Source organism: Sylvia atricapilla, chromosome 2, assembly GCF_009819655.1.
Source record: "Sylvia atricapilla isolate bSylAtr1 chromosome 2, bSylAtr1.pri, whole genome shotgun sequence".
In the NCBI taxonomy this organism is placed as follows: Eukaryota; Metazoa; Chordata; class Aves; order Passeriformes; family Sylviidae; genus Sylvia; species Sylvia atricapilla.
The window spans coordinates 24,023,278-24,049,367 of NC_089141.1; the positions used below are offsets into that span (position 1 = coordinate 24,023,278).

General features: G+C 42.6%; 1 protein-coding gene across 1 annotated transcript; it reads right to left on the bottom strand.

Moving 5' to 3' along the window:
• Nucleotides 1-1,448: 1,448 nt before the first annotated feature.
• Nucleotides 1,449-24,541, bottom strand: CD58 (CD58 molecule). The gene is made up of 10 exons (XM_066340998.1): nucleotides 24,456-24,541; nucleotides 14,519-14,812; nucleotides 13,624-13,878; nucleotides 11,593-11,691; nucleotides 9,203-9,259; nucleotides 8,966-9,022; nucleotides 7,872-7,919; nucleotides 6,365-6,436; nucleotides 5,832-5,900; nucleotides 1,449-3,617 (listed from the first exon to the last, which is right to left on the bottom strand). Exons 1-9 carry the CDS (start codon nucleotides 24,496-24,498, stop codon nucleotides 5,842-5,844), a joined length of 984 nt encoding a protein of 327 aa, XP_066197095.1. The 5' UTR covers nucleotides 24,499-24,541; the 3' UTR covers nucleotides 1,449-3,617; nucleotides 5,832-5,841.
• Nucleotides 24,542-26,090: the final 1,549 nt, after the last annotated feature.

The window sequence follows — 26,090 nt, forward strand, 5'->3', positions numbered from 1 at the left end:
ATCCAAACTCCATAGTTGAAGTGCACCCAGTGAAAAGGAATGGTAAACAAATACAACTGGATATGATAGAAGAGGAAAACACATTCTAAATGGGAAAGAAACTTGCAATTTATAAGGCTAGGAATGATCTTTTTACTAGGTAGAGAGGCACAGCTGCTAGAAAAAATTGATGACCTTTGTGACCCTCAAGCCTATCCTCAGATATCCAGAGATGAAGAAGCAGCTGCATTTTACCCAAGTTTTATATTTGGGTCATATAAAACTTCAGAGATTAGAAACTTAAATGTGCCCTTGAGCACAGGATACACTGATTTCTCCCATGACTGCACTTGTTAAGCCACACTGGCCAACATGATATCCCACAATCAACCCTACTCACCACCTTTTAAGGAGGAAAATTCCCTTGAGGGTGAAGTTCCTCAGGCAAATTCCCTAAGGCAAAGTTCCTCAGAATTTTGCTACCTGTTCATTAGGGTCCCTAGGAATGTTTGATGTGCTTGTACCTGCCCCACAGTTCAAACTGCAGGCAGAGATGGTCGAGCAGACACACTCACCTCACCCTTTTGCTTTGGGTGTCCCTAAATTACACTGCTACTGCTTGAAGAGGATTGCAAACCTGTGTTCCAGCAGCAGGATACCACACAGGGTGTGTGTGACCTCCTTGCAGTCTGCCAGGCACAATCAGTCCCTGGTTTTAAAGCACAGATACAGGTCTGCTCATAAGGCAACCACACTGCCTGCTGGTGTCCCTGCTCTCCTGAGCTTTTGCTGCAGTCCTGCTCCTGGAAGCCAGTCCTCTCACCTCTGCTTGTGTAGCCCATATGAAGCTAGCTCTTAGGCACTGATGAAGGCTGTCTCAACTCGCAGGACTGCTTTCACACCGGAATCTGTTAGAGATTGCTCCCAACAGTTGCACAGCCAACGCTAATGCACGGAAGATGCAACTCTTCAACCAGCACAGGGAGATCCAGCAGAGTGTGTTTGCAGACATCTGAAAGCTGGCCATGTCAGCACCACACAAAGCTGCCCACACAACTGTGTGTTACCAAAATCCACGCTTTCAGCTCTACAGCAGGTATCGAGCTCTGATCTCATTTCTTCTGGAATTAATTAGGAGCAACACCTCCTGTAGGCACTGTTTTCATAGGTTAAAGCTAGTATAAAGCAAGGAGAGTCAGGACCAAGGAATCAACCAGGCTGTGTCTTTTGAGCACAAGTACTTAGCAGCAGCTTCTACTCACTGTGAGTTTGCTTATTAGCAAAAACAGGTCTTGCGACCAGCACCAGGGATGTTGGAGGGCAGGCTCACTTCCTGGAATACAGTCAGCATTTCCTGGATTCAAGTTGTTCACAGGTCAAAAATAACTGCATTTTGAGCAAGCTTCTACTGTCTGCTATTGAAAACAGCCTATTTTTCCTCTCACTGCAAAGTAAGATTGGACACAAGCTTTTCATAGAAAAAGAAGTTTATTCTTCTTTAGCTACTGAGGAGTCATTTGAAGAGAAGGACATAGGGAATGGCACTCAAATGCTGTCACCAAAACCAGCAGGAAGTCAGATGAATTTATTCTCCCAAATGTCTGACTTCACATCCTTATAGGAAAAAATACCGATAAAAAAAGAGCTTCACTGTTACTTTGGAAACTGTGGTTTGCACTTCTACCAGAAATTTCTCATGCACAGAAGAAACTGTGCATGGTAAAAAGGTGAAAGCCTGCAGTGAGACTGTAGAGCCTGTAGTTCTTGCTCTTATGTCAGCCTGCCATGTAAATGGGTTTTTGTACTTCCGACCAACCTACAAAATTCCACAAACTATTTTGAAGACTTCCAGCAACTGTGGTGAATAAACCACAACTGCTTACTATTTTTGAAGGCTGTTGCTTCTTGCTTTGGAAACAACGTCAGTTATACCAGGTGTCAAAGAATTCTCAAAACCACACTACATGAGACCTCTCTGTGTTGTTTAGTATTAAATTGCATGGGATGAATGGAGACCATTATACAAAGTGCTATAGTTTCTGAGAGCAATTTCAGCCAGTTCCACCAATCATTTTTTTTACTGTTATTTCTCACATTAATAACAGAAAGTAAGACACTGTCCAAGCAGGCAAATGAGCTACAGGTTTACTTTTACCACAATAACCATGACAAAGGATATCTTTCTGTGAAGACTTGTTAGTTAGTTATTGAGAAGCAGACAGCATTACCCTGATAATTTCATTGAAAGTGGAACAGAGGACACTTGGGTCAGGAATGCTGACTCACAATACACTCTTACCCACCCCAAAACAACAAACAAACAAAAAACCCATATAAAAGACACCAGTTTGGGTTAAGGTTATTTTGGAAATCAGTTAGTAAGAACTTTTAAAAAAAGTTGCATGTATATGTTACAAAAAGAGATGGCAACATTTTTTACATCCTGAGTATTTTTTAAATAAATTATAAATATTTACAGACAGCAATAGAGATAAAAGGTTTACTGCTATCAAAAGTGAACTTTCTGAACTTTTGTACAGTGTACAAGCTGTACATTCAGGTAGTAGTGCAAATAGCTGCAAATAGCAGAAGAAACTGTGGGAGTAGAAAGGGCATAAGCTGAAAGAAGGGGAAAGCTGAAGCTCCTTATCTTTGGCTACCAGTGTCAAACCTTCATGGTCCTTTACACAAAATAAGTTCAAAATCAACTAAATTGTCTTTCAACTTCCATGAACAATCACCATGTAAGCATAATGAAAAACACTCCATAGCTTGACGTTCTGAAAATATTAAGGCATGGTGTTTTTGCTTTTGATTCTTTTTGAGCTTCATTATATAAAAGACCTCAGTTTTCAAGTTTTTGTTCTAGTCTCAAACAATTTTAAAACATACAGTTATTTCCTAGAAACGAGTAGAAGTGAGCTGACATTCTTAGAAAAATATGAAGAGCTAAGGCTTAAAAAGAAAAGTCCTAAAAGTTAAAAAAATATACAAAGCTTTAAGAAGAGCCTAAACCTGCTGTCAACAGTAGCTTTCTTCCAGTGCAACATCAAGCTGAAGTGAAGTTTTATCACAGAATTAACCACTGTCAGGAGATGATCAGTTTGCCAGGCATCTGCCAACTCTGGGACATAGTATTGTCTAGAATCAAGACTGGAAAATCCAAACTTCCACCCATCTGGGCCTGCCAAAAGATGAAGTTTTTTCTGACTGTAAAAAGGCACTGATAAAAAAGTTCATAGAAAGCTGATCAGTTTTTGATTTGTTCACATTCCTGCAAATACATAAAACTTTGTAAATCTCTGAATATCAACTACAAAGAAGCTCTGGTGTGATAGTACAGCACCATTTGTTAAAACCATATACAAAACACTTCAAAATATTTTGTCCATGGGTTGGCCTATTTGTCTTCAATGGTAGCACTAGAAAATGAGGCCGTCTTTCCTGAGGAAAGAAAAATAGGCACCAGAAACAGTTCAGCCTGTCTTGAAAGTTCTTCTTGATGAATCTCTGACAACTTCATTGCTTGTGGAAGCCCTTCAAGGGAAAATGTAGCACCTTCTTCATCACTGAATTCTACTGCTTCTCTTTCGTATTTGTTCAGGCAACAAAACAATTATTTGCTCATCCTTTAAGATCTGAAACAAAAGAATAAAAAAAGCACACAGGTAAATTACTGTCTTTTCTTCTGGAAATTGAATTAGCTACTATGAGAATACTGCAAGCTTTAAATATTAATGAGGTGTTGGGAAGATATACCAAGACACTGTCACATGACTCATAACAATCCTGTCAGAGCAGGTACATGACCAATGGTACCTGACAGCCACTAAACATTTTCCCCAAATTATCTGTTTATGATTAGGCACATTCCTCTGCAGCTGGACCAGGTTTAGAACATTTATTACTTACTGCCAGCCACCTGCTAAGCAGTGGGTAACCTGTGAAGTTGTTCTGACTCCATGACTTTGGATCATATAATCAGCCAATTAAGACACCACTTCTATTCATATGTTTTATGTCTATAATCTCAAGATCAGCTGTGCATCACACATGCATGTGTTGCTGCTGCTGTTTCTTCCACACAATCATGCCAGCTGCTCTTGGAGTTTTCTGTTTTGAGGATTGAAAATCCAGCTCTTATTTGAGAAGCCAGGAGACTGAAGGCAAAGGGAAGTTACTGTGCAGGAAGTTCAAGACTACATGTCTAGCCTGACTCATCACATGCAACACACAACAGCCTCTAACTAGGCTGATTTCCAACAAAGCACACACAAGCCCACTTACATTGGTGTTTCCAGCTTGTTGCACACATAGCAATTCCATAAAGGGAGCCACCTGGATGTGCCAGGGCACCATGCTCTTTGGTCTTTGCTCCTATTTTGATAGCACTACCCATCCCTTCCACTAATCTCTAGCTCAGCATCACTCCAACCTAGGACAAGATGTCAGGAGACAGTCTAGGAGAGCAGCATATGGTGCTATATGGTACTCAACTCTGTACACAATGAGAAAAAGAAAGTTGTCCCTAGTCTAGCTCTCACAGAGTCCCTGGATAGGCCTGAAGTATTTTTATTTGTGTGTTTAAAATGCAAGCAGGTTAATGTTTTACCTTAGTGATGATACTAAAGAGCATGATCAAAAAGCCAGTCGCGCGCGCGAGCGTGTGTGTGTGTGTGTGCACATTTGTGTGCTATTTCCTCTTGTCTGTGCAGTGAGAGGGTCTGATTATGAGACAGGGTTCTGTCACTTTACAGCTTCAGGGATAAGCATCAGGTTTCACCCCCCAAACGCACAAAATGTTCTGTTCTCACATTGTTTGCAAACAGCACCAAAGCAAGCACAGCTGCATCTGGTACCTCAGCATGACATAACAACAGACCAGTTTCAGATGCTAAACATTTAAGGGTGGTGCAGGAGCACAGTTAACCCAGCAAAGCAGCGCGTCACACGGACCAGGAAAAATACACTGAGTTTTACTTAATTTGGCTTTCAGTATTATTCATTGTTAACAAACAGGATCTGACTCAGTTATTACGACACACCCCAGCTTCCTCTGTGGCTACAAAGCCTGTTCCAAGTCTGTTTCCTGGTTTCATGAGGGGTTCATCAGCAGTTTTGTCTCCATCAGAGAGTCAGGTTTTTTATACTCAGTCCTAACTCCCTCCTGCCCTCCCATTCATCCATGTTTCCTCACATTTGGAGATTTTTTTCACCTCTCTTTTCAACACTGTCTTCAGCAAATACCAGAATTTCGAGATGTGATTGCTTGGCTGGTAATTCAACAGAAGTATCAAATTTAGCAGAACAAAAACCTCTGCAACAGTAAGGTGTCACTTGCTTTCACACTGCTGTGCATTTTGAAAATGCTTAAATGGATCATCTGCACTGGATTATTATGTGCAAAGTGGGTGTGCACAAGGCAATCCATTGTGGTGCAGGAAAAAGGTATTTTTGCACCAGTAATATAACTTACAAAATAAAAATATTACTTACTTCATCATTATAATATTTTGATTTTTATTTTGTGCAGGTTTTATAATGTATGTAATATGTCAGTATGGTAATAATTGTATATAACTTATAAATGTACATAAATGGGGTGTGTATGTTCAAAGTATTTTCCTGATGTGGTAGACAATCACAAACAGTTTGGTGACCACTCACCTACAATACAAAATGCAGATACTAGTATGAGATACCCGCAGTTACATCATTCAAGGAAGGACTGTATGACAGTCAAAATGACTTTTTTCCTTTTTTTTTTTCTCCAAGAAAGGAAAATTATTCACAGTCACCCTGTGTGTCAGTCAGCACACTCTCCCAAGACAGAAAGCTTCACCCTCACATACCTTCTTTAGTTCAGCTGGAAGAGTTGTTTAAGTGTTCCTCATTTTCACCTTCTGCATCCTGGGTCACTTCTGCAAGGACAAAGGCAATACTCAGACAGTCCTGGACTTCACAACACTCTTCCTCTCTGCCCCACATGGATCAAGAATAATCTGATTGAGATTTGGGACATTTGTTTGGCAACAACAGTAATGCTGACCAACATGCCCCACTCCCATGGGATCACCATCCAACATCTCCCTTCTCTCCTCCATTCCTGACTCTGCACTGTCTTCACAACCCCTCACACACTCTCTCACACCACCACTCCCCAGGAAAGTGGTCACAGTACCAAGCCTGACAGAGTTCAAGAAGCATTTGAACAACATTCTCTGGGATATTGTGTGGTTATTGGGGTGTCATTTGCAGGCCAGGGGCTGGAGTCAATCCTGATGTGTCCCTTCCAACGCACCAGATTCTATGATTCTATGAAGGGATCATGGCCAGTCTGCCTATGGGTCAGTAGCACTGACTGCTCCATAGAACAGGCACTTACCTCCCTGATTTACACCATTCTTAACTATCTGCTTGTCTTTCAGGGCACCGTCATCCTCATTCAATGCTCTGTCTGGAAAGAGATCAGAGAACAAGTGCAGTCCCTCAGGAGCACACTCCATTGCTTCTGCCCCTCCCCAGCACAGGCACTGCTCTGTTCTTCTCCTCTGCACAGTACTTCTTCTCCTCTGCAAGTACTGCCGTGCTAGCAGCAAAAGCCCTACTTGAAACTGCTTTGTACACACATTTCAGAGAATATCATAGCCTTGCCTACTGTTTCCCATCCATAGAGCAGGGACTGCCTGTTCCCCAGGCGCTGCTGGGTGCACTGCACAGAGGCGCACTGACTCCCCTTCCTGATGTTTCTATTCTATTCTGCAACAAAATAAAGGATTTCATTTTCTGCATCTCATGTCCAAACTGACAACCTTTATCTACGGACCTGATTCCTTTCTTTCCTGAACTGTGTGCTTTCCCTCCTTTCTACTTTAAGACAGGCATAAAATAAGCCTCCTTTTCCTATATAACTATGTCTATGTATATGAAAAATTGTTACACAAGTGATAACACAATCCCACAGTGCACCACAGCTTCACCATCAGCTACACAATCCCTATTTCATCAGATGAAATCAGATGAAAGAAAGCTGTTCTATATCCATTACAATACATGCAGGAAGAATGAGGCTTCTTAATTTTTCTGAGTTTCCTTTTCCTTATTGTCATCATTGGTGATTTTTTTTTCCTTTACAGGAAAGACTTCTGCCTTTTCTAACCCATTTATTTGTGGTAAATGTTGAATGAGGTAATGAGTGAATGAATCACTAATGCAACAGACTGAGGAAAAAACTGACTTTTTTTCTTGAGTTGAACAGTAATGTTCAATTTCTAGCCCTCTGGAGTTAAAAGAACTTCTAGAAAAAATACAGGTCCCAGAACTTCCTTGAAATTTACATTGACTGGACTAAGGAAACAAAACGGGAGCTTTGTTTTAACTGTCTGATGAATGCAGTCAAAAGACTTCCCTAAAGCATAAAGCAAGTGAAAGATACAGCAGGTTTTGTTCCTTAGAAAAGCACATTTCTGGATGAAGTATCTCCCAAATATGAATTTTGCATGCTGGTAAGCGTCCCATCTCTAAATTGGTGTGCTGAGGCTCTTATCTTTCCTCCATACTTAGTTCTTTTTCCCACAGACACTAAAATGGTTTGCAAACCCAGCAAAAGCAGCACCATTCTCATCATATCAAGAGGGAAAGTGAAGCCCCAAGAAGGTGTTTGCGCTGTGCTGTTTACCAACCACAGTCCCCAAGTCTTTCTGATTTCTCTTCTAGTGATCTATCCATCAACATTTACCGTTCCTAAGGCAACAGGTTTTTCTAGGCCAACAGGGGAATGGTAAACTCTGTACTGAGAACATGCTAATATGGCTTGGACTATAAAAGGCCACGTGCAAAATTACTTTTCCCCTTCATGTTCCTCTGTTTTAGGGCTCCATCTCACTTGTTACCTGCTTCAGGCTCTTCATCCTCACAATGAACAGTGCGTGAACATGCAGCTGCAAGAAAAAAGAAATCCTTTTCTAAAAACGTGTATAGAGGTAGCACAATAGTCTGCAAAACATGCAACTCAGCCTTGAAGTGACATTGTAACACTTTAAACAGATATTCCTGAGAACCACTATGTTATGCCACTTTAAGGATTCACAATTAATTTCGACTTCAACTTCCCTCCAGCAACCACTTAAGGTCCCAGACCATGACCAATACTGTTTATATTTATGCCTACAACTTCACAAAAGTCTTGCTGATGTAGATCTATTGGTAAAGCTGCACAGATCTGTCATAAAAAGCCAGAGATAACTGAGAAGAGAATCTGCATCTACTTTCTCTACTTCATCTTTGTGTTGCACCAACACTGTAACTTTAAACCCTTCCTCTTTGGAGACCTTAAAGAATCTTGACTAGAAAAATCCTAAAGCAGATTAAAAAAAAAAAAAAAAAAAAAAAAACAACAACAACAACAACAACAACAAAAAAAAACAACACCAGAAAACAGTGCAATTTGGCTGCAAATTAAGGAAGTTAAAAAAACCCAAAACAAACTCGAACAAAACACTAAGGAAAAACAAAACAAAAAATCCACAACCAAAGAAACAACCAACAACACCCCACTTCCTAAAACAAAACAAAAGAAACTCCTCAATGCAAATTAAAAGGGACAGCAGAAGGCCAGGCAGGGATCTGGACAGGAAGAGAGGAATGACAGATTGTCCTACAGTGTGCACTTTTCCAGCCCTCATCCTGAGGCCAGCCCCAATTCTCCAGTGTTAGAAAGATAATTCACCTCCAAAGACAGCTGTTGACCAGGAAAATCTCAGGCCATTCACTGTCAGTAACTTTGCCAGCCCCACTAACACATTCACTAGGTGCAGGTCCCTATAATCATCCAAAATCTCAGCTGAGATTTTGAGTCTGCACATGCACACTTTGAAAACCAACTCAAAAACTCAGACTCTGCAAAAAAGGAAAGAGCAAATCAGACTCCCTGCTCCAACCAAGAGCAGGTGTTTAGAAACATTAACACCCAATACAAGTTTCTTACCTCCCTCTGAGTTAGGCTGCTGTTGGCTGTTCCCAGGGAAAAGCTGTTCCTGTTCTCCTAGAAAGAAATTTATTTGTTTTAGAAAGTATGTATTAATGACCTGGAAAAAATAACTACACTCAAAGAAAACTTGCTCCTTTACCTCTCCAAGGAAAGACTATACTGACACAGAATAAAAACTGACATGCACAGACCAAGCAGCAGTCTGATTTGCACACATTTGTGACACTCTCTTACCTGAGCCATTCCCTGGACTGTTATTCTGAGCAGCCCTTCCTGTTCCACAATTATTACCTGCACAGAAACAAATAGAATATCTGGAGAAATTACTCAGAAATAAGGTTTTGTGCCTTTGGAAACTTGTTGACAGCCTCCATCCATTCCATTCCCCTCTCCAACCCCTAAACCAAAAAAAAAAAAAAAATACACTTCACTGAGAACATGCAACTGAATACTTGATTTGGAGAAAGAACAAAGAATGAAATACTGTTTTAAGAGAAAGACAGTCACTGAGAGATCAACAGAATGGGTCTCCTCAGACAGCAAGTCAGAATACATCTAATCAAATCTAAGATGGAGCTTAGCAAATTCTGACTATATGTCTTGTATTTAAATTTAAACAGCCAACTTCTGCTGTTTGATTATACTGTGCAATGCTTATCCTACCAAGGTATAACATGTTTATTTTCTTGCATGTTCAAACCCTCATTGTTTCAAGGGAAGTAACTGAATTGTTTTGATTCTAAATGGTCAGTTCTGAGTGACATTCTTTGTGTGTTAACACCAAGAACAGTGTTGTTTAACATTACCAATATGAACAAGGACACAGAAGGCCCTTTCAGAAAGTTTGCAGATGACATCAAACTGGGGAGAGTAGGGGACATGATGGAAAGCAGGGCTGCCACTCAAACTGACTTCAACAACCTGGAGAAACATGCTGGCAGGAAAGATGGGATATTCAAAGGCAAACAAAGTCCTGAATCTCTTAAGTTCCCTCATGGATCACTACAGGCTGGGCTCTGCCTGGCTAGGAAACAGTTCTGCAGGAAAGAACCTGAAAGCATCAACAAGCTCAACATTACACAGAAAAATTTGCCCTTGCAGTAGAAGGCTTACAAATACGGGTCTGTGTTAGCAGAAGTGAAGTCAGCCATCAACACAATTCCTCCTCTCTCTTCAGTATTTGGGACACCACATATGGAGTACTCTCTCTAGTTTTAGTCTCCCAGTTAATGTAAAAATATCGTCTTTCTGAAGTTAGTCCAACAAATGTCCAAGATGTCTAGGGGCAGGAGCTGTGCAATGAGATTTTGAGAGAACTGGGTTGTTCAGCCTCAAGAATCAGGACAAGAGGATGATGGCTAACTGCAGCCTACAACTAGCTACAGATAACAAAGGAAACCCCTCTCAGAAGTACAGAACGAAAAACCAGGAGTCAATGGCTACCAGCTGCCAAAGGGCAATCCCCAACAGAAATAAGGAGAATATCCTCCCTTACAAGAGTGATTTAGCACTTAAACACGTGCTGAAAGAGGCTGGGAAATTCCCACCCCTGGAACTATTCAACATTTGACTGGACAAGGCCTTAAGCAACCTGATCTAGCTTTGAAGTTGGTCATGCTTTGAGCAGCAAGTTGATGAAACGTCCAGAGATGCCTTCCCACCTAGTTTATTTTATGACTCCATGCCAACAGAAACTAAATGGACAATCAGCAGGAAAGCAAAAGGTTCGCATGCATTATGTATCTATTTATGTCCTGATCAGAATATCATCAGTTAGTCCTTCCCAGATGTGAGATGCATCCAGTACTCTTCACCCTGCAGCCACCTCCAAGTGGTGACCCCATCTTGAAGTCAACATGAATCTTCCATGCAGAGCATTCATAGGATGAAGAAATGTCCCTGTTTGGGACTCTCTCCAACACAAATAAAAAAGATAGTGAGCCCATCTTTTTTAAATCAGAAGGGAATTTAACACAGAAATCCAAAAATGTGGCAGAAAAAGATACACGGTGATAGCCTATAACTACTATTTCTAATTAAACTGTCAGATTTACAAAAAAGATACTTGAATTCAGTGTAGGAATGGATCGAAAAACAAATACAGAACTCCAAGATGATGGCAATACAAGCTGCCAGGAAGCACAGAAGGTGCCATTTATCAGTTGACCACAATGAGTTGATTAGACTCAGCATATGATACTCAGATCTGGTATAAGCTTGTCCCAACAGTAAATGTGATCTCCAGGGCATCTTCAGGGCAGCTTCATAATGCTCTCTAAAAAGCTGTGAAAAAACACTCAGGTAGGAATGGGAGAGACTACAAATACTTGGTAAGTAGAAACACTGTAAATCAAACACCCATCTGAAGGAGAACTATGCAAATGCAAACTGCAGTGTTTCCCAGGACTCAGAGCCCAGGGCCAGAATGCAAAAAGTTCACTACATTATTTCCTTCAAATATATTCACTTTTAGTCCTAAAATTCATTTAGTCCTAAATTGGATTTATTTCTTCTACTGTTTTTACAAAACACTTGACGGTCAGAAATTTTCATACATTCCACAGAACCTTAGATGAGAATAATCTGGAAGTACCTAAAGCTGAGTGAGGAAGTGTTATACATACCTTTCCTGAACACTAGGAATCCTACGATTGCTACTAGGATAATAACTGCAATAATGGCTCCAATAAGACCACTTCTGTTTCGTTCGGAAGAACTATCTCCTTTAAAAAAAAAATTCAAAAAACAAAGACTGGTTAGTTAAAAAGCAACTGTATGATACACTAGCTCAGTAGAGATACAGCCCCAAATATGCTTTGTATTTTTTTTAAAAAAGTAACCTCAATAAATTAATGCACCAGAGCCAGTTATTAGCAAAACCCTAAGCCATCTCCCTGACAGTTATATGTCAAGTACCTAATTTCAGAGAAGGCACATCACCACTTGAAAGGCAATGGCTATTCCAGTTCTTGGCCTATGAAAGGCTGAGTCAGATTTCAAACAAATGAAATTTCAGCAAGTATCTTGTACCGGTTTTGCAACTGCAAGGTTTTGATGCTTTCTGTGAGAAGACGCCAGAAGCTGCTTCCATTTCAGCAGAGCCCATCGGTGACTGTGGTAGTGTCTCTGGGATAACACTTCTGAGAAAGGGTAAAAACTGCTGGACAATGACAGCAAGGGTGCGAGGGGAGTGACAATATGTGAGAGAATCTGCCCAACAGACACCAAGGCCAGTGCAGAAGGAGGCGCAGCTGCTGGAGCAAAGATTCCCCTGCAGCCCATGGAGGACATCACATCAGAACAGGTGGATGCCCAAAGTAGGCTGTGACCCCATGGGAATCCCACACTGGAGCAGCCTCCTGGCAGGGCCTGTGGCCCCTGGAGAGAGGAGCCCACACTGGAGCAGGTTTGCTGGCAGGACTTGAGACCCTGTGGGGAACCTGCACTGGAGCAGTTCATGGAGAGCTGTGGCAAGTGGGAAGGACTCATGTTGGAGAAGTTCATGGAATCTCCTGTGGGAGGAACCCCACATGGCTCAGGGGAGAGTGTGAGGAGTCCTGCCCCTGAGGAGGAAGGACAACATGCAATGAGCTGACTGCAAGCCCCATTCCCCATCCCCCTGCGCTGCCCAGGGAGACCAGGTAATGACATCAGGAGCGAAGCTGAGGCTGGGAAGAAAGGAAGGGTTTCAGGGAGGTGTTTTAGATTTGCTCTTGTTTCTCACTATCCTGCTCTGATTTTGACTGGTAATAAATTAAACTCATTTTCCCAAAGTCAAGTCTGTTTAGCCTGTGACAGTAATGGCAGAATGACCTCTCTCTGTCCTCACCCCAACCCATGAAGCTTTTGTCACATTTTCTCCTCCCTGCCCCACAGAGGAAGGGGAATGACAGATCAGCCCGAAGGTCACCTGGCAGCCAGCCAAGGCCAACCCACCACGTACCTCATTTCTAACAAGTTTCTCCCTTAAAGGAAGAATTCTATACTAGTACACCATGACAATTACTTTTGCACAGAAATGAGAAATTTTGTCAGTTAGGGACTGCCTTATGCACCCTACAAACCAAATGGTTCCAAACATATTCTCACTCTGTGTTTATAAAAACCCTAAAAATGCAAGACTCAAGCTAAAGGCTGTCCCAAAGCAATAAGCAACAGGAAGAAAACTCTCTTTTTTATTTAATACGTCACTGTGAAGGAGGAGAGAACTATGCTCATTGACTCATGCACATGGTAGATGAGAAATTATTTTATCTTATGGCTGCTAGATGACTCACTTGGAATGGCTGAATAGTTTCACTCCAATTCATGGAGAGCAGTACAAAGAGAACAAGTTGTTAGCATTAATTACATAAGGCCAGAAGGTTCAGAAAAGATTTTTTATGACCTTCTAATCTTTATTATTACTCAATCAAGTCACAGCTAAAGTTTTATTCTGTGGAGATCCCTGCGAAAAGTATCTTTCCAGATGGATCAAACTGTCATCCTCATACTTTCCACAATTTTTACACACACTTTTAGCAAACAAATCACTTCTGATCCTTTTTACTCTTTAAATTTAATTTCCTGGGAAGTCAGGAGAAATCTTACAAAGGCTGTGCTGTTTCCCAAACAAACCTCTCAGACCTGTGTTTGCAACATGACACATTTATTACCTTTTTCCTCTGGAAGACATTGAATCAAAGAGATTTCAGAGCTCCTTTCTGTTTGTGAAAATTTTATGGTACATGTAGCGTTGGCGGTAGTATCAACATTCTTCAAAGGGATGGAAAGCACTTGGTTTGGATGACTATGTGGATCATTACTCAGCTTCCAAACATAATTCAGAGACCTCTGGAAATATGCTATACAGTTTAATACAAGTTCACCATCGCTGGCATTGCAACTGATTTTAGGTTCTGGAAGGGAATCTAGAAGGAGAGAAAACATTCTGTGTTACTTTAGTGATAAACTATATAGAATTTCAGCACAGGACAAGGGCTGGAGCAACAAAAGCAGCAAGAGAGTGCACAGACAAAACTGTGGGGTGTGTGCACACATGCATTAGAGAGAAATGTGTTTCTGAAAGCGACCTGTAAACCACCTGTTCGTGGTTCTCCCTGGCCCAGCCCAAGAGTCCTCGTGGTTCACTGTCCATAGGACTAATAGACACACTGGTGACATATATTTCCCAAAGACTACTAGTGAGGCTGAGTAGATCTGCACAGGATGATGCCACAGATATTCAGGCATGTATAATACGCCTGCAGGAATATCTTTAATTGTATCTATTCCCTGGGATTACCTGGTCAGCTTGCTCAAAAAGTTTGGTTTTCTCCCTGAAAGTGCAGTGTGCCATCTACACACGTTCTCAAACTCATCCCAAGGTGAGTAATGATGGGCACACAAGTGAGATGCCACCTTTGAAAATTTGTTAAAAGTGCCCAAGCAACTTAAAAACAGAGACAAAGAACAGCCCCCTCAGTTTCCTTACAAATATACAATGCCCTTTCTAGACATTTTAAAGTGAATAGTGGTTCACATTCTTTATGCAATTCTTCCAGTACTTACCTAACACAACAAGTACAAAGTCTAAGTAGTGATCTTCCACAGAATCCCGGTACTGTAACTCATATGGGCCAGCATCATCCTTCTGCAGGTTAACTATAGTCAAGGATCCATCCTCCAGAAGTACACTCCTGTTGCGGAGAGGACCAAAATATGTCGGTATGCTTTGCTCTTCCCATTCAGCCACTTTATTCTTGCTTTTCTTCCAGACAGTTTCCATTATTTTTTTATCTATTTGTACTGGAAAAGTAAAATTTTCTCCTGCAAGGCCAATTACCTCCTTACAGTAGATGTGTGCTATAGGGGGGAGAAAAAAAGAAAAAGTTACTTCAGCAATTGTTTTATAAAACACTGCTTGACTAATGCCGTCTGTAATGTCATATACATTCAGATTTAGGTTAGAAGCACATCACAAAGTAGCCAACTAACGTACACATCAGTTAAGAATTACCCAAACCCAGCTGTCAGCACAACTGTATGACAGGCACAGCAACGAAATACAGTTTCCACATTCTGGTCCCAGGCAGAATAATTGCCCCAATGATCTACCCTATCCTAAGCCCCTCTATCCTCAGTACTTTCCCTCTGTTCATTTGAATTAGGCCTCCTCCCCATGATCTGGTGAAAAGTATCAAATGGGGAATTGTCACCACCAAAATCTGTTTCAGCATCTTGTTGCAGAACGCCCAGACTGAAGTTCCTGCTGACCAAAGAAACTGCAGTTTTTCCAGTATGAATATTTACATTAGTAAAAAGCACACGTCTGATGCAAAACTGCTACTGAGTTCAAAGCACCTGCTCTGAAGTCATTGGGATAGTAGGGATTTCCTTTGAAACGTCACTTAAGCAAGTTTATTTCACAGCCAATATATGTGAAACAGCATCCCATCCTCTGAGATCTGGCAGAGCTGTTAGCAAAAATGAAGCTGTTCAGAAACCTTCACTGCTCTCAGTTTTGAGTCAATTACATTCTGCTTAAAGTGCCCAGGCATTCAATATAAATAAATAAACCACAACAGAATATACATAAGAGATTTTCCCTAATTTTCATTAAAAGCAGCTACATTTGTAAAAAAGAAAACCCTACTGATCTGACAGACAAAATCCTGCTGTGGTGAAGAGGAAACAGCCTTTAAACCACCAGCATCTCTCTGTCTCTGCTTCAGTCTTCAGCAATCACCTTGCACTTCCAAATAGCTCCAAATGGCTCTAAAACAATTGCAGGATTACTGCCATGGCAGACAGGAACATAGCCAAAAACACTTTGGTATCGACTTCAAGTGACATTTACATTTAGGAATTGATTTTGGTCCACAGTAGCTGGTAACTTTTTACTTATACATTGAAGGAAGGGCACCGTTAAGATACAAATGAGGTCTCTCATTAAGGCAGGATTCCCAATCTGCACCATGTAAAACATCCCTTTGAACAGTAGCTGTGCATGGTGAAACAAATATTTCAGATGCCTACTCCTCAAGACAACTGGTTCCAACTTGTATTCTGGGTTTTATCCTTTTTTATTTATTCCTAAATGACATCACCAATTCCTATATCCTGAGAAACAGAAGGTCAGCTGGCCTTTCCTTTCCCACTGGCAAAGGACAATAATTGTCAGCTGTTCTGCCCCACCATAGAAACACAGACTTTCTCTGGCAGGACAATGAACACAAGCAATAAAAATGCACTTCTTTGTGCTTGGCCAGAGAACTGCACACACATGTCTTCTCCACGCCTTACTTTTTATGGAATATCCAATCTGTTTGCAATTTACCCACGAAAGCACTCTTCTCGTGCCACTGGAATTGCAATTTCTTGTCTGCACTTACATGGTCACCTCTTCCAGGCACAGGAATTGGAGAAGTAATGAGGGTAAGCTATCAACTCCCACATCTTGTCAACACAACCTACCTGCTTTCTTTGTTCTCTACTCCATTCAGGCAGATTTAAGTATTTTACTTGAGCATCTCTTTCCACCTATGTCAATTAACGATTTCCAGAAGAAAATAACTCAGAAACTCCAGACTTTGTGTCTGGACACCACGAGATTGCAAGATGCTGGGTAGGGTGGAACACTATTTTGATCTGACAAAGCCTGGAGTCTTGTTAGAGACCTTTGTTTCATAAAGACAGTTCCCAGGAACTCATATTCTTCAAGAAGTCAACCTTCACTGCCTAAGAACCTACGGTATTCCTAGCATGGAGAAAAACTCCCTGCTCTTCCCACGGTGAAATTCTACCTTTTGGTAGCTTTGGCTCAGACACAACCAGGCTGTGGCGGCTTGACGCCAGCATAAGCCAAACCACAGTGGCTGTTGACAAGAGCCTTGAGCAAGGACAGCAGCTGTTTGCTGGGCACTAAGAACATGAGCAAGGACAGTCACCACTGCTCACCTGTCGTGGTCAGCGGGAGAAATGCCGCAATCAATACGATTGATCAACAAGACTCAGTTTATTTAGAAGCGTTTACAGAATTTATAGCACACCTAATAAGCTCATGCATAAAACTAAAAGTAAGCATACTATTGGTTAAATGAAGAAGTACAAAACTAAATCCCACCTCTGCATTCCAATGGCTTCTGCTACACATTTGATACAATCCAGAAGCACCTTCAAGGACACAGTCTCTGACTATAAAGGTAAGGGCTGACCAGCATCCTGTTGCTATCTAGCTGCAGATTGTTTATGTGACCTCTCGCAGCTAGCCATCTCCTACACTCACCCAACCATTTATAACTTCCTACACTTGGGTGTTGATCCAGGTAAATGCTCCATGTCTTTACTGTCTTTCAGTAGGTCTCTTTTCAGTACGTGCTAGACTGGAGTTATGAGAGCAAAATTGTTGCTTCTTCAAGCCCAGGAGTGAGACTGAAGAAATGCAGAGCTGAGAAAAACCCACATTTTCTCTCCATGGGTTTTACATGGCACAGGGAGGCACTGTGGTCTTCAGCACACTCTCTTCTTGCTGGCAGGTCCAATAGTAGGACAAGGAAAAGGTTATTCCTCAAGGATAACAGCCACTTCCTCCCACCTTAAAACATCCAATTTCTGGCTTTATTTCCCTGCTTCACTGGTCTAGCGATATTTTGAAGAAGTCTCCCAGTCAGTGACATCAGCTTCCTTTTTTCAAAGAAATTATACAGAAATGTTGCATAAGGTCATAACCACACATCTTAGAGCTTCTGGAAAAAGCATGTGTCATCATGTTTTTTAAATTCCTAAGAAACCCTTCCCCATCTTTTCTACTTCATTTTATATGGAAACATATTTCCCATTTCACAGTGGTGAGCAAAGAGGGAGAAATGACAACCAAACACTCTCACGCAGTCTTTTTGGAAAGCTAGAAGTGCCTTTTTTTTCATTTCACTGCTTTCTCCCTCTCTTCTTATTGTAGTTTATTATTCCAAGATGAAGTTCACACAACAAAATAGTGCTGTGCTAAGGCCTCCAGTAGCCTCTACACAAACCACCAGACCACCTTCTCCTGTACCTCCTGAAACTCACTCCAAATTCCTTCTTACGCCAAGTCTTTGTGTTCTCTCCTTCCAGTCAAATCCCATGCTCAAAGTGGCACAGGTAAAGAGGAGCCAACATTGGGCAGAGCCTCTTCTGCAAACCCACCACCTCACCTTGTCTACATCATCTTCTGCTCCCACTTCTCCAGCAGCCAGACCCACACAACTCAGTACTGTACTCAAGTTTTAATACTCCCCAGACTAATTCTCTTTCAACATTTTGGCATGCTAAAGGTATCCATGTTCCATAAGACTAAGTAGAACTTAATACTTAATTTACCAGCAATAAATGCTTCATTACTGTATTTGTCTACCCGGTTTGACCTTCTTCACTATTTTTCCTGGAGCTGACATAAAACCTACTTATTTTGGAGAACATCTGTAAGCTAGACCCTCTTTATTTTTAATGCTATCATTAATATTTTTGGTCTCAAATACTTACTTGAAATGCACAGAGGTATATATTAGGTCTCTACAGGCAGCAGCTAGGTTCTCCTATTACCATTAAGACATCATTCTATCTGCTGAAACTGGGTGGAAAAGTCCTTACTAATTAGTTTATGGCAAGGAACTATTTGCTTCAGGAGTAGGGCTTTTTAAAGAGAAGATTTTTCTTTTTCTTTCTTTTATTTGTAACTTCCAAACTACCCCTCTCTTCAGCTTTTTTAAAATTCTGAATTCCCCAATGAGCTGTAACCAGCAGACAATTTTGTTCCTTCCTAACTGTCAAAACCACCAGCTGCAGAAAAACCTGAAATCAGTGTTCAGTCCAGAAGGACTGTGAGAATATTTACCAATAAGTTTTGTTAATTCCTCCACAGGCCACAAACACAACCCACTTCCTAAACTCTAGAAAGAAAGCACTGAGACCCATGGTGTAAAAGTATGGGCAAAAGCTACAGCCCACAGAGAAAGAACACAGATGACAATAAGATGTAGCAGCAGCCCAGGCTCTTGCAAGATAAATTCAGATTTGTGCAGGAATGAATGCCAATCCTACATGTAACATCCAAAGCAGAGGCGTTCTCCTGCATACTGCAGCACCTTCACAGATGTGTGTGTTGCTCCCCTGGGCAATACAGAGCTGCATCTACAGAGCTCTATACATCAGCAAAGGCAGGACCCAAGGGTGGCACCTACCAACAGGCCTGGGTCCCACAAAATCCATACTTTCAGTCATATCCCTTGCCAAGGGCCCAACAACAGGCAGCATTCCCATGTAGAGGCTATCCAGTCATTTTTAAACTATGCTGGTGACCAAAAGCATGGGGATGACTTGCCTATTCCTCCTTCTCCCTTTTTTTGTCTGCCCATTACCGCAGTGGAATAGGCATGCAGACAGGGCAATCCGCTGACACGCTGTACTTGACACACAACCACACTCCAACTAAAGAAACAACAACAACAACAAAACAAAAAAACCAAACCAAACCAAACCAAAACACACACACACACACACACACAAAACCAAACCAAACCAAAACAAACAAAAACCAAAAAACATAAAACAAAAAACAAAACAAAACAAACAAACAAACAAAAAAACACAGAAGGAAGGCCTGTAATTCCCAAATGTGACTCACTGTGGGAACACCAGTGCTCGTGCACGGAATGGAGCAGAAGTGAGGGAAATGAGGAAGAACAAGGGTAAGAGCACAGAGGAGGGACAGACACTGATCTCTCTGGTGACCAGTGACAGGACCCAAGGAAATGGGCTGAAGTTGTGTCAGGGGAAATTTAGGATGGATATTAGAAAAAGGTTCTTCACCCAAAGGATGGTTGGGCACTGGAACAGGGAGAGGACTGGGAATCATCACTTGAAGCAGTGGTAAAGTATTACAGAGGGTCATTGTGTCCTGCAGATTATTGATTATTTACAGTCCCTAGGCTTTGCTTAGGGACAGAACTGACTTGCATTTAAGCCTGCCCTGAGCTATGAAAAAAAGCAGCAGTCTGAAAGCAGTCCAGAGACACCGGAACAGGTTGCCCAGAGAATGGATGCCCCATCCCTGGCTGTGTTCAAGGGCAGTCTGGATGGGGCTCTGAGCAATCTGGTCTAGTGGAAGGTGTCCCTGCCCATGGCAGAGGGTTGGAACTGGATGATCATTAAGGTCTCCTCCAACCCAAACCATTCTATGATTCCAAATCCTCTGGTCACTTATTCCCAGCATCCTGACAGCAGCACTTCCTATGCTGCATAACCACAGTCTTCATGTAAGGCTCTTCCAACAACAGCACTGAGAAAATATCTGTCTCAGTAACTCTTTTCTTCAATCAGGTTCATTTTTAGCCAGATCATCTTTGCAGTTCTGCTTACAAAGGATGGCACAAACTGATGCCATAAACAGGAACTGTTCTTGACCTGTGGCAACACCAGCTTAAGCAGACCCCAAATTACAACCTCTGTCTCTTACAAACCCTGTATCACCCAGCCAGCTCACAGTCACACTATCCTGAACACAGACAACTGGCTCTCCTGAGGCTGTAAACAGAAAGGAGGACCAGTAAGGAAAAAATCAAAAATAAACAAACCTAAACCCAGCCTCTTTTTTTTTTTTTTTTTTTTTTTTTTTATGAACACCTTTAACACACTCAGGATCAAAGAAGTCTGTGAATCCAGAAATAAATAATCTTGCCTTTCAAAAGTTTAAGATCATTAATTATATTAAGGCAAGAAACTATCAGAAAAACTTTCACTGTGTTCATCCTAGTAGTGTTAAATAGCAATGGCAAAAATATTGCTTCATTTTGGTTTTAATATGACATGCCAACCTCAGCCCTTATCAAGAATTTTTAATCAGAGGACAGAGGTTTGGTTAATTTTTTTTTTCCTCTGTGAGGAATTTATAACTTTCTCTTTATCCAGGAAGATTCAAGAGTAAGGGGACAGGACAACACAACCAGGTGTCAGCTTTGCAGTGCTGATAACTGATTTTTCCACTTATACTATTTAAAATAGTGTTTGACATTTCTAGTAGCAACACACACAAAATAGCTACATTCCACAAACAACCTGAATTTGTTAGGAGTCTAGGTTTTCCTCCATTCATCACAATGCCTTATGATGTAGTTCGTATGACACCTTTCATGGAGCGGAAAGACACCCGAGAAACCCTGACCAATTCCAGAGCATTTCTGATTAATAAAAATGTAAAAAGGAGCATATATTTGTGTGTACAAAGAAAAAAAAAAGAGAGGAAATTTTAAACTAATAATAAAAAAAAAAAAAAAAAAAAAGCCAGCCCAAACTTGTTGAACTGTCTAACGACGCAGACACAAGAAGCCACATTGAGGGAAGTTTGGTTTCTATGCTGGTTGCTCTCAGAAGAAGTCTGAAAGAAAAATCACTTTTATCAGCTCTCACGTTGTCAGTCTATGCTCAGTACTGGAGATGGCAACTTCTTCTTTAGGTGAACCAGGTTTTCTCAGTTTAACTCAGTTTTTATAAAGAAGTTAAATTGAGAAGCAAAGCAACCGTTAATGCAAACATACAACGAAAATGGCATTAAGGAATCCATCTAAATATGCAAGAACTAGAAAGCAGTAACATTGCATAAAAAAGAGTTGATGCTCAGAACACTGAAAGAGTTCTGTGGCTTTCAATGAGCCTTACTACAGATGCAGAATGCTTCTAGCTGCTCTAGTTCACATCTCCAGTTTACTTCCCATATCCCCTTTGCTTTTGGGGCAGGATCCTGATGCAGCTAAAGCAAGTAGAAGTTTGGCTGCCATCTGCAGTGCAACATAACTGCATCCCCACAGGAGTGGCTTGCACTGTGATCCCCCTGTTGGTGCAGTATTATTTATTCCCCTCCTCCACAGGGAGGATGCAAAGATCTCTGTGCGGGCTGCTTCACTGAACTACACCACAGATACCACATTGACTTTCTTTCCACCCACACACAACATCCAGGATCCCAAATCTGAACAGAGTTTTGTCTTGAACTTCCAACAACTGAAGGAGCATGCTCTTGGTAGGTCTAAAATCAAAGTCCTTCCATAGCCTTGAGGTAGGGCTTTGTGCTGTAATTGATAAGTCTAAGGTTTCATCAGATAAAAAACTGACTTGGCCTGACATTGTGAAAGCAGGAATCCCTATGTGGTGAGTAGGAATTCTGAAAACACCAGAGCTACACTGCAACTTCTGGCTTCCACAGGGGAATGAAGAAGGACATCTTCTCTCCTACTTCAGACATTCAGCAACATGACTGGGATAAGTGCAGTGCTTTGGATTTGGATGGAGAAAGGATTCTGGAGGAGAAGCCTGACAAAGGATGAGGATCTACCAACAGCATCTGGGTGTGTTTAAAACAGGTGTTTGCAAGGCTAAGAACTTGCATGCCAAGTTGAACTGCTACTGATTTACTTCTGCCCTTGGGCAGATCAGTCTGATTTTCAGGGTCTTGATTTTCACGTTGAGAGATGATAGATTATTTTGTCTTGTTAAAATTTACATGAAATATTTACACGTAGTCAACACACACATAACAGCAAAAACGTAAGCATACAAACAAAAACATGGTGTGAAACCATGCCTATTTAGTTTACTGAACAACAGTAAAGTGTTTGTGTTCCCTGTCTCCTGCCCTCATCAACCAGTTCAGAATCAAAGTTTTGCAGAGAAGACAACAGAACTAGCTAAGTTTCCCATTAAAGAAGGACATTATGATACTTGCGGCCACAATTACTCTCTCCAGCTGTCCAAACATCATCACCCTTCCCTTCAATTGTATGCTCTTTGGAACCTGGAATCTTTTTTTTTTTCTAGGTAAGTCTGTAGCAGATGGCCTGAGACCTGCAGAATAGCAGCTGCATGACAACTTACATAATGCAAGGTAACAAAGTGCGTGGACTCACAGAAAAAGTTACAGAGAAGATACTCAATTAATCATGCATTAGTCACACTCATTTGGAACTCAGCAAAAGCCCTGCAGGTGAGATAAATTGCAAATAAGGCTTAACGTGGGCAGACTCAAGCAGGTGTGCAGTGTCCTGGCTTCTCCGCTAGTCCTACCTGCACACCTTGACCACAACTCTTTCTTACAGAACAGGATCTCTCCATAGAAATTAAAGTAAGCTGAAGAGCTCTGGAATAGTATGAGGAGAAAATCACAGGGAGTTGCTCTAAACTCTCAGCAGAAAAGAAGTTCCTTTTTTTAGCAGGAGGATACAATAGCTCCTATTTTAGGCACATGCAGGAAATTCCCAAAAAAAAAAAAAAAAAAAAAAACAAAAAAACCCCCAAAACCCAAAGTCAGAACAAATCCCTTAGACTAGAGGAATGAAAAGGTCTTCATAGATTAAATCATGCTTTTTGGCTCACCTAGCAATAGCAGCTCACTCTGATGACAAGAAGAAAGTTTGTACATCCATCTTCAATTTCAAAAATGAATAGATTTTGTTTATACTTCTCATGTTCACAGCTCAGTGCAAGGGCTCTGCATGTAAGGATTTTGCTCCTAATGCACAGCGGTGGCATTTGGATTAAGAAGTCCTTTGATTAGCATTTCAACAGCCGTCAACAGCAATAATTAACTTCAACCAAAAAAAAAAAAACAAAACCCCAAACCAAAACAAAAAACACACACAAAAACCCAACACCAATAAAACCCCCCAAAACAACAAAGCAAAACCAACCAACAACAAAAATTAAACCTAATAAACCCAACTGCTAAAAAAAAAAAAAAAAAAAAAAAAAAAAAACACAACACAAAACCCCACCCAAACAAGCACAAAACGATTGAGAACTTCGACGTTCTGTCCGCGAGCAAGAACGAACACAGAATACAAAATAAACAGCACTTCCACGTTTAGGGATGACGAGAATGCTCCTACAGTAAAAGCTGGTTTCCTTGACTTCCATAACACCTCAGAACACGGAAGAATAAGGTTGCACACCGATGGGACAAGGAGGAGGCTGCCCTAGTGCCTCTCACTGCCGGCTAAACTTCGGGGCAGGAATCAGCCCCCCGTGCGCGGCTATCACAACAATCCCACCCATGCCCACCGCAGGCTCCCCCGTAGGACATGTCTGAAATGAGAATGGGATGGGGAGCTCCGGAGTGCCGATGGCTCATACGCAGCTCCAGTCCGAGGTGCGGAAGGGAGGCAGCCGCCCGGCTGTGCCCGCCGGCCGCGGGCGGGACAGGGGGTGACCGGGGCCATCCGCCCGGCGCAGGGAGCCGCTGCCGCCCACTGTCGCCGGGCTCCGGAGGGGATGGCGGCCCCTGGGGCAGCTCCCGGGCACCTGGGAACCGCCCGCAGCTCCCAAATGCCCGCCGCGCCCGCCTGCCCCCGATCCCCGGAGCAGAACCCGCCCAATGCCCGGGCGGCGGCGGCCGAGGCTGCCCCGGGCCGCACCGAGACACCGAGGGAGAGGGAGAATAGCGAAGGAGCCGGGGAGGGTCCCCAAGGCCCTCACAGCTTACCCAGGAGCGGCGTAAGGCACCAGAGCGAAGCCCGCAGCCACATCGCTGCTGTGGCGCTCGCTGCTCGCGGGGAAAGCAAAACTCGGCGGCGGCAGAGCCCGCCCCGTTCTGACATCCGCACCTACCGGCGGATCCGCTCGTCACAAAGGCCCGTGGGCGCTTCCTCTGGGGGCCCGGGCCGCGGGGGGAAAGGGGCTCCGCCGCGCAGCCCGCCCCCCGTGCCCTGTGCGGTGGCGGATGCCATACGGCGCCCTGAGTGCCGGGAGGTGCCGCCGAGGGGGGCTGCGGTTCCCGGGGGACGGCTCCAAGAAGCGCCGGCGAAAGAAGTTGTGGTGTTATGTCGGGGAGGATCAACTCCGATAATTGAAAACCTGAAAGTAAATCAATTTCGTGTGGAGTGGCAGCCGCGCGGGTTAGGTGAAGAACGAATTTCAGCAGGCGTCACACAGCCCACCACCTCAGAAAATGATGACGGAATAGTTTGGGTCAGTTCCAACCACTCTGCCGTGGGCAGGGGCACCTCCGGCTCCTCATACTCCCTGGAGCTGGTGTTTGACACTCGTGCTCCCGAAAATGTCTGCTGTTGCCTTCGAGGGACACCTGGAAATATCTCCTTTTGAGGGCTGGGCTCAAGGCTAAGCCTGGCCACGCTCTCCCGTTCCACCCAAGATCTCTGGGGCTGAGTGAAGGAAAAGAAATACAACAGAAACCACTCCTGACTTCTAGGGGTTTTCTTTGACACCAGCTGCTCAGAAGCCCATTCACAAAACTCAAACACACTTAGATTCTGTTTCATGAATGACTGGCCTCTTAACACTACTAAGTGTCTTTGAGGAAGAGAGGGAAAACTCCACTACAGTTTGGAAAATGTAAGTACTCAGCAGCTATTGAAAAATTTGTACTCTGACAAATATTCCTGTGACGGCTGTGAGTCAGCTTTCCTCTCACGGCAGTGAGATGCCGTGTGGATGCTTCAGCTCCTTCACCTGCATCCCATTCCCAGTGCCATACCCTGGCTGAGAAGAGTCCAGGTGCAGACCCTACAGCCTCAAAGCGTGCTCAGCTCAGACCTGCTCAGACATGCTCAGCTTGTCTGTCTGTCCTGAGGAACACCAGCACAGCACAGTGCTGCGAGGGATGCTCTCACCACAGCTTTATCTCTCAGTCAGTACTCTTGAGGCCTCCACTTGCTGATGAGCAGCTGTGTCAGACTGTACACACCCCTTTGAGACACCTCAGCTTTGCACTTCACACCACAGAATCAGAAAAAAAAAATAAATAAATCGGCAGCCATGGATATCTCTAAGCAGAGGTCCTTCCAGAGTAAATACTGAGGGATCTTTTTCCTTCTCCTTCTTAGAGTTACTGTAAGCTCCTTTAACTCATCGCTGAAGCATGAGCCGGAATGACGCTGCATCTTGAACTGAGTAATGCTGTCTCATTCAGTTCTTACGTAAACAAAATAACACTGATCCTTTCTCCATAGCTGTGTTGGAATGTCATGACATGTAACTTACAAATGGAGACAGGCCAACCCCATAAATTCCTTTTGCTCAGTGACAGAAACCCACATGGAGGCTTTCTGTCTCTTGGTTACCTTTCCCCCTCTGTTCTTAATCTTCGACAAGTGTCAAA

Bases quoted from the DNA above. Each gene is read 5' to 3' on its own strand.
- CD58 (XM_066340998.1), bottom strand. From the start codon at position 24,498: ATGTGGCTGCGGGCTTCGCTCTGGTGCCTTACGCCGCTCCTGG. The intron at 14,813-24,455 runs GTAAGCTGTGAG...TCCCCCCTATAG, and splicing joins GTGCCTTACGCCGCTCCTGG to CACACATCTACTGTAAGGAG. The intron at 9,023-9,202 runs GTAAGAGAGTGT...ATTTCTTTCTAG, and splicing joins CAGTCCAGGGAATGGCTCAG to GAGAACAGGAACAGCTTTTC.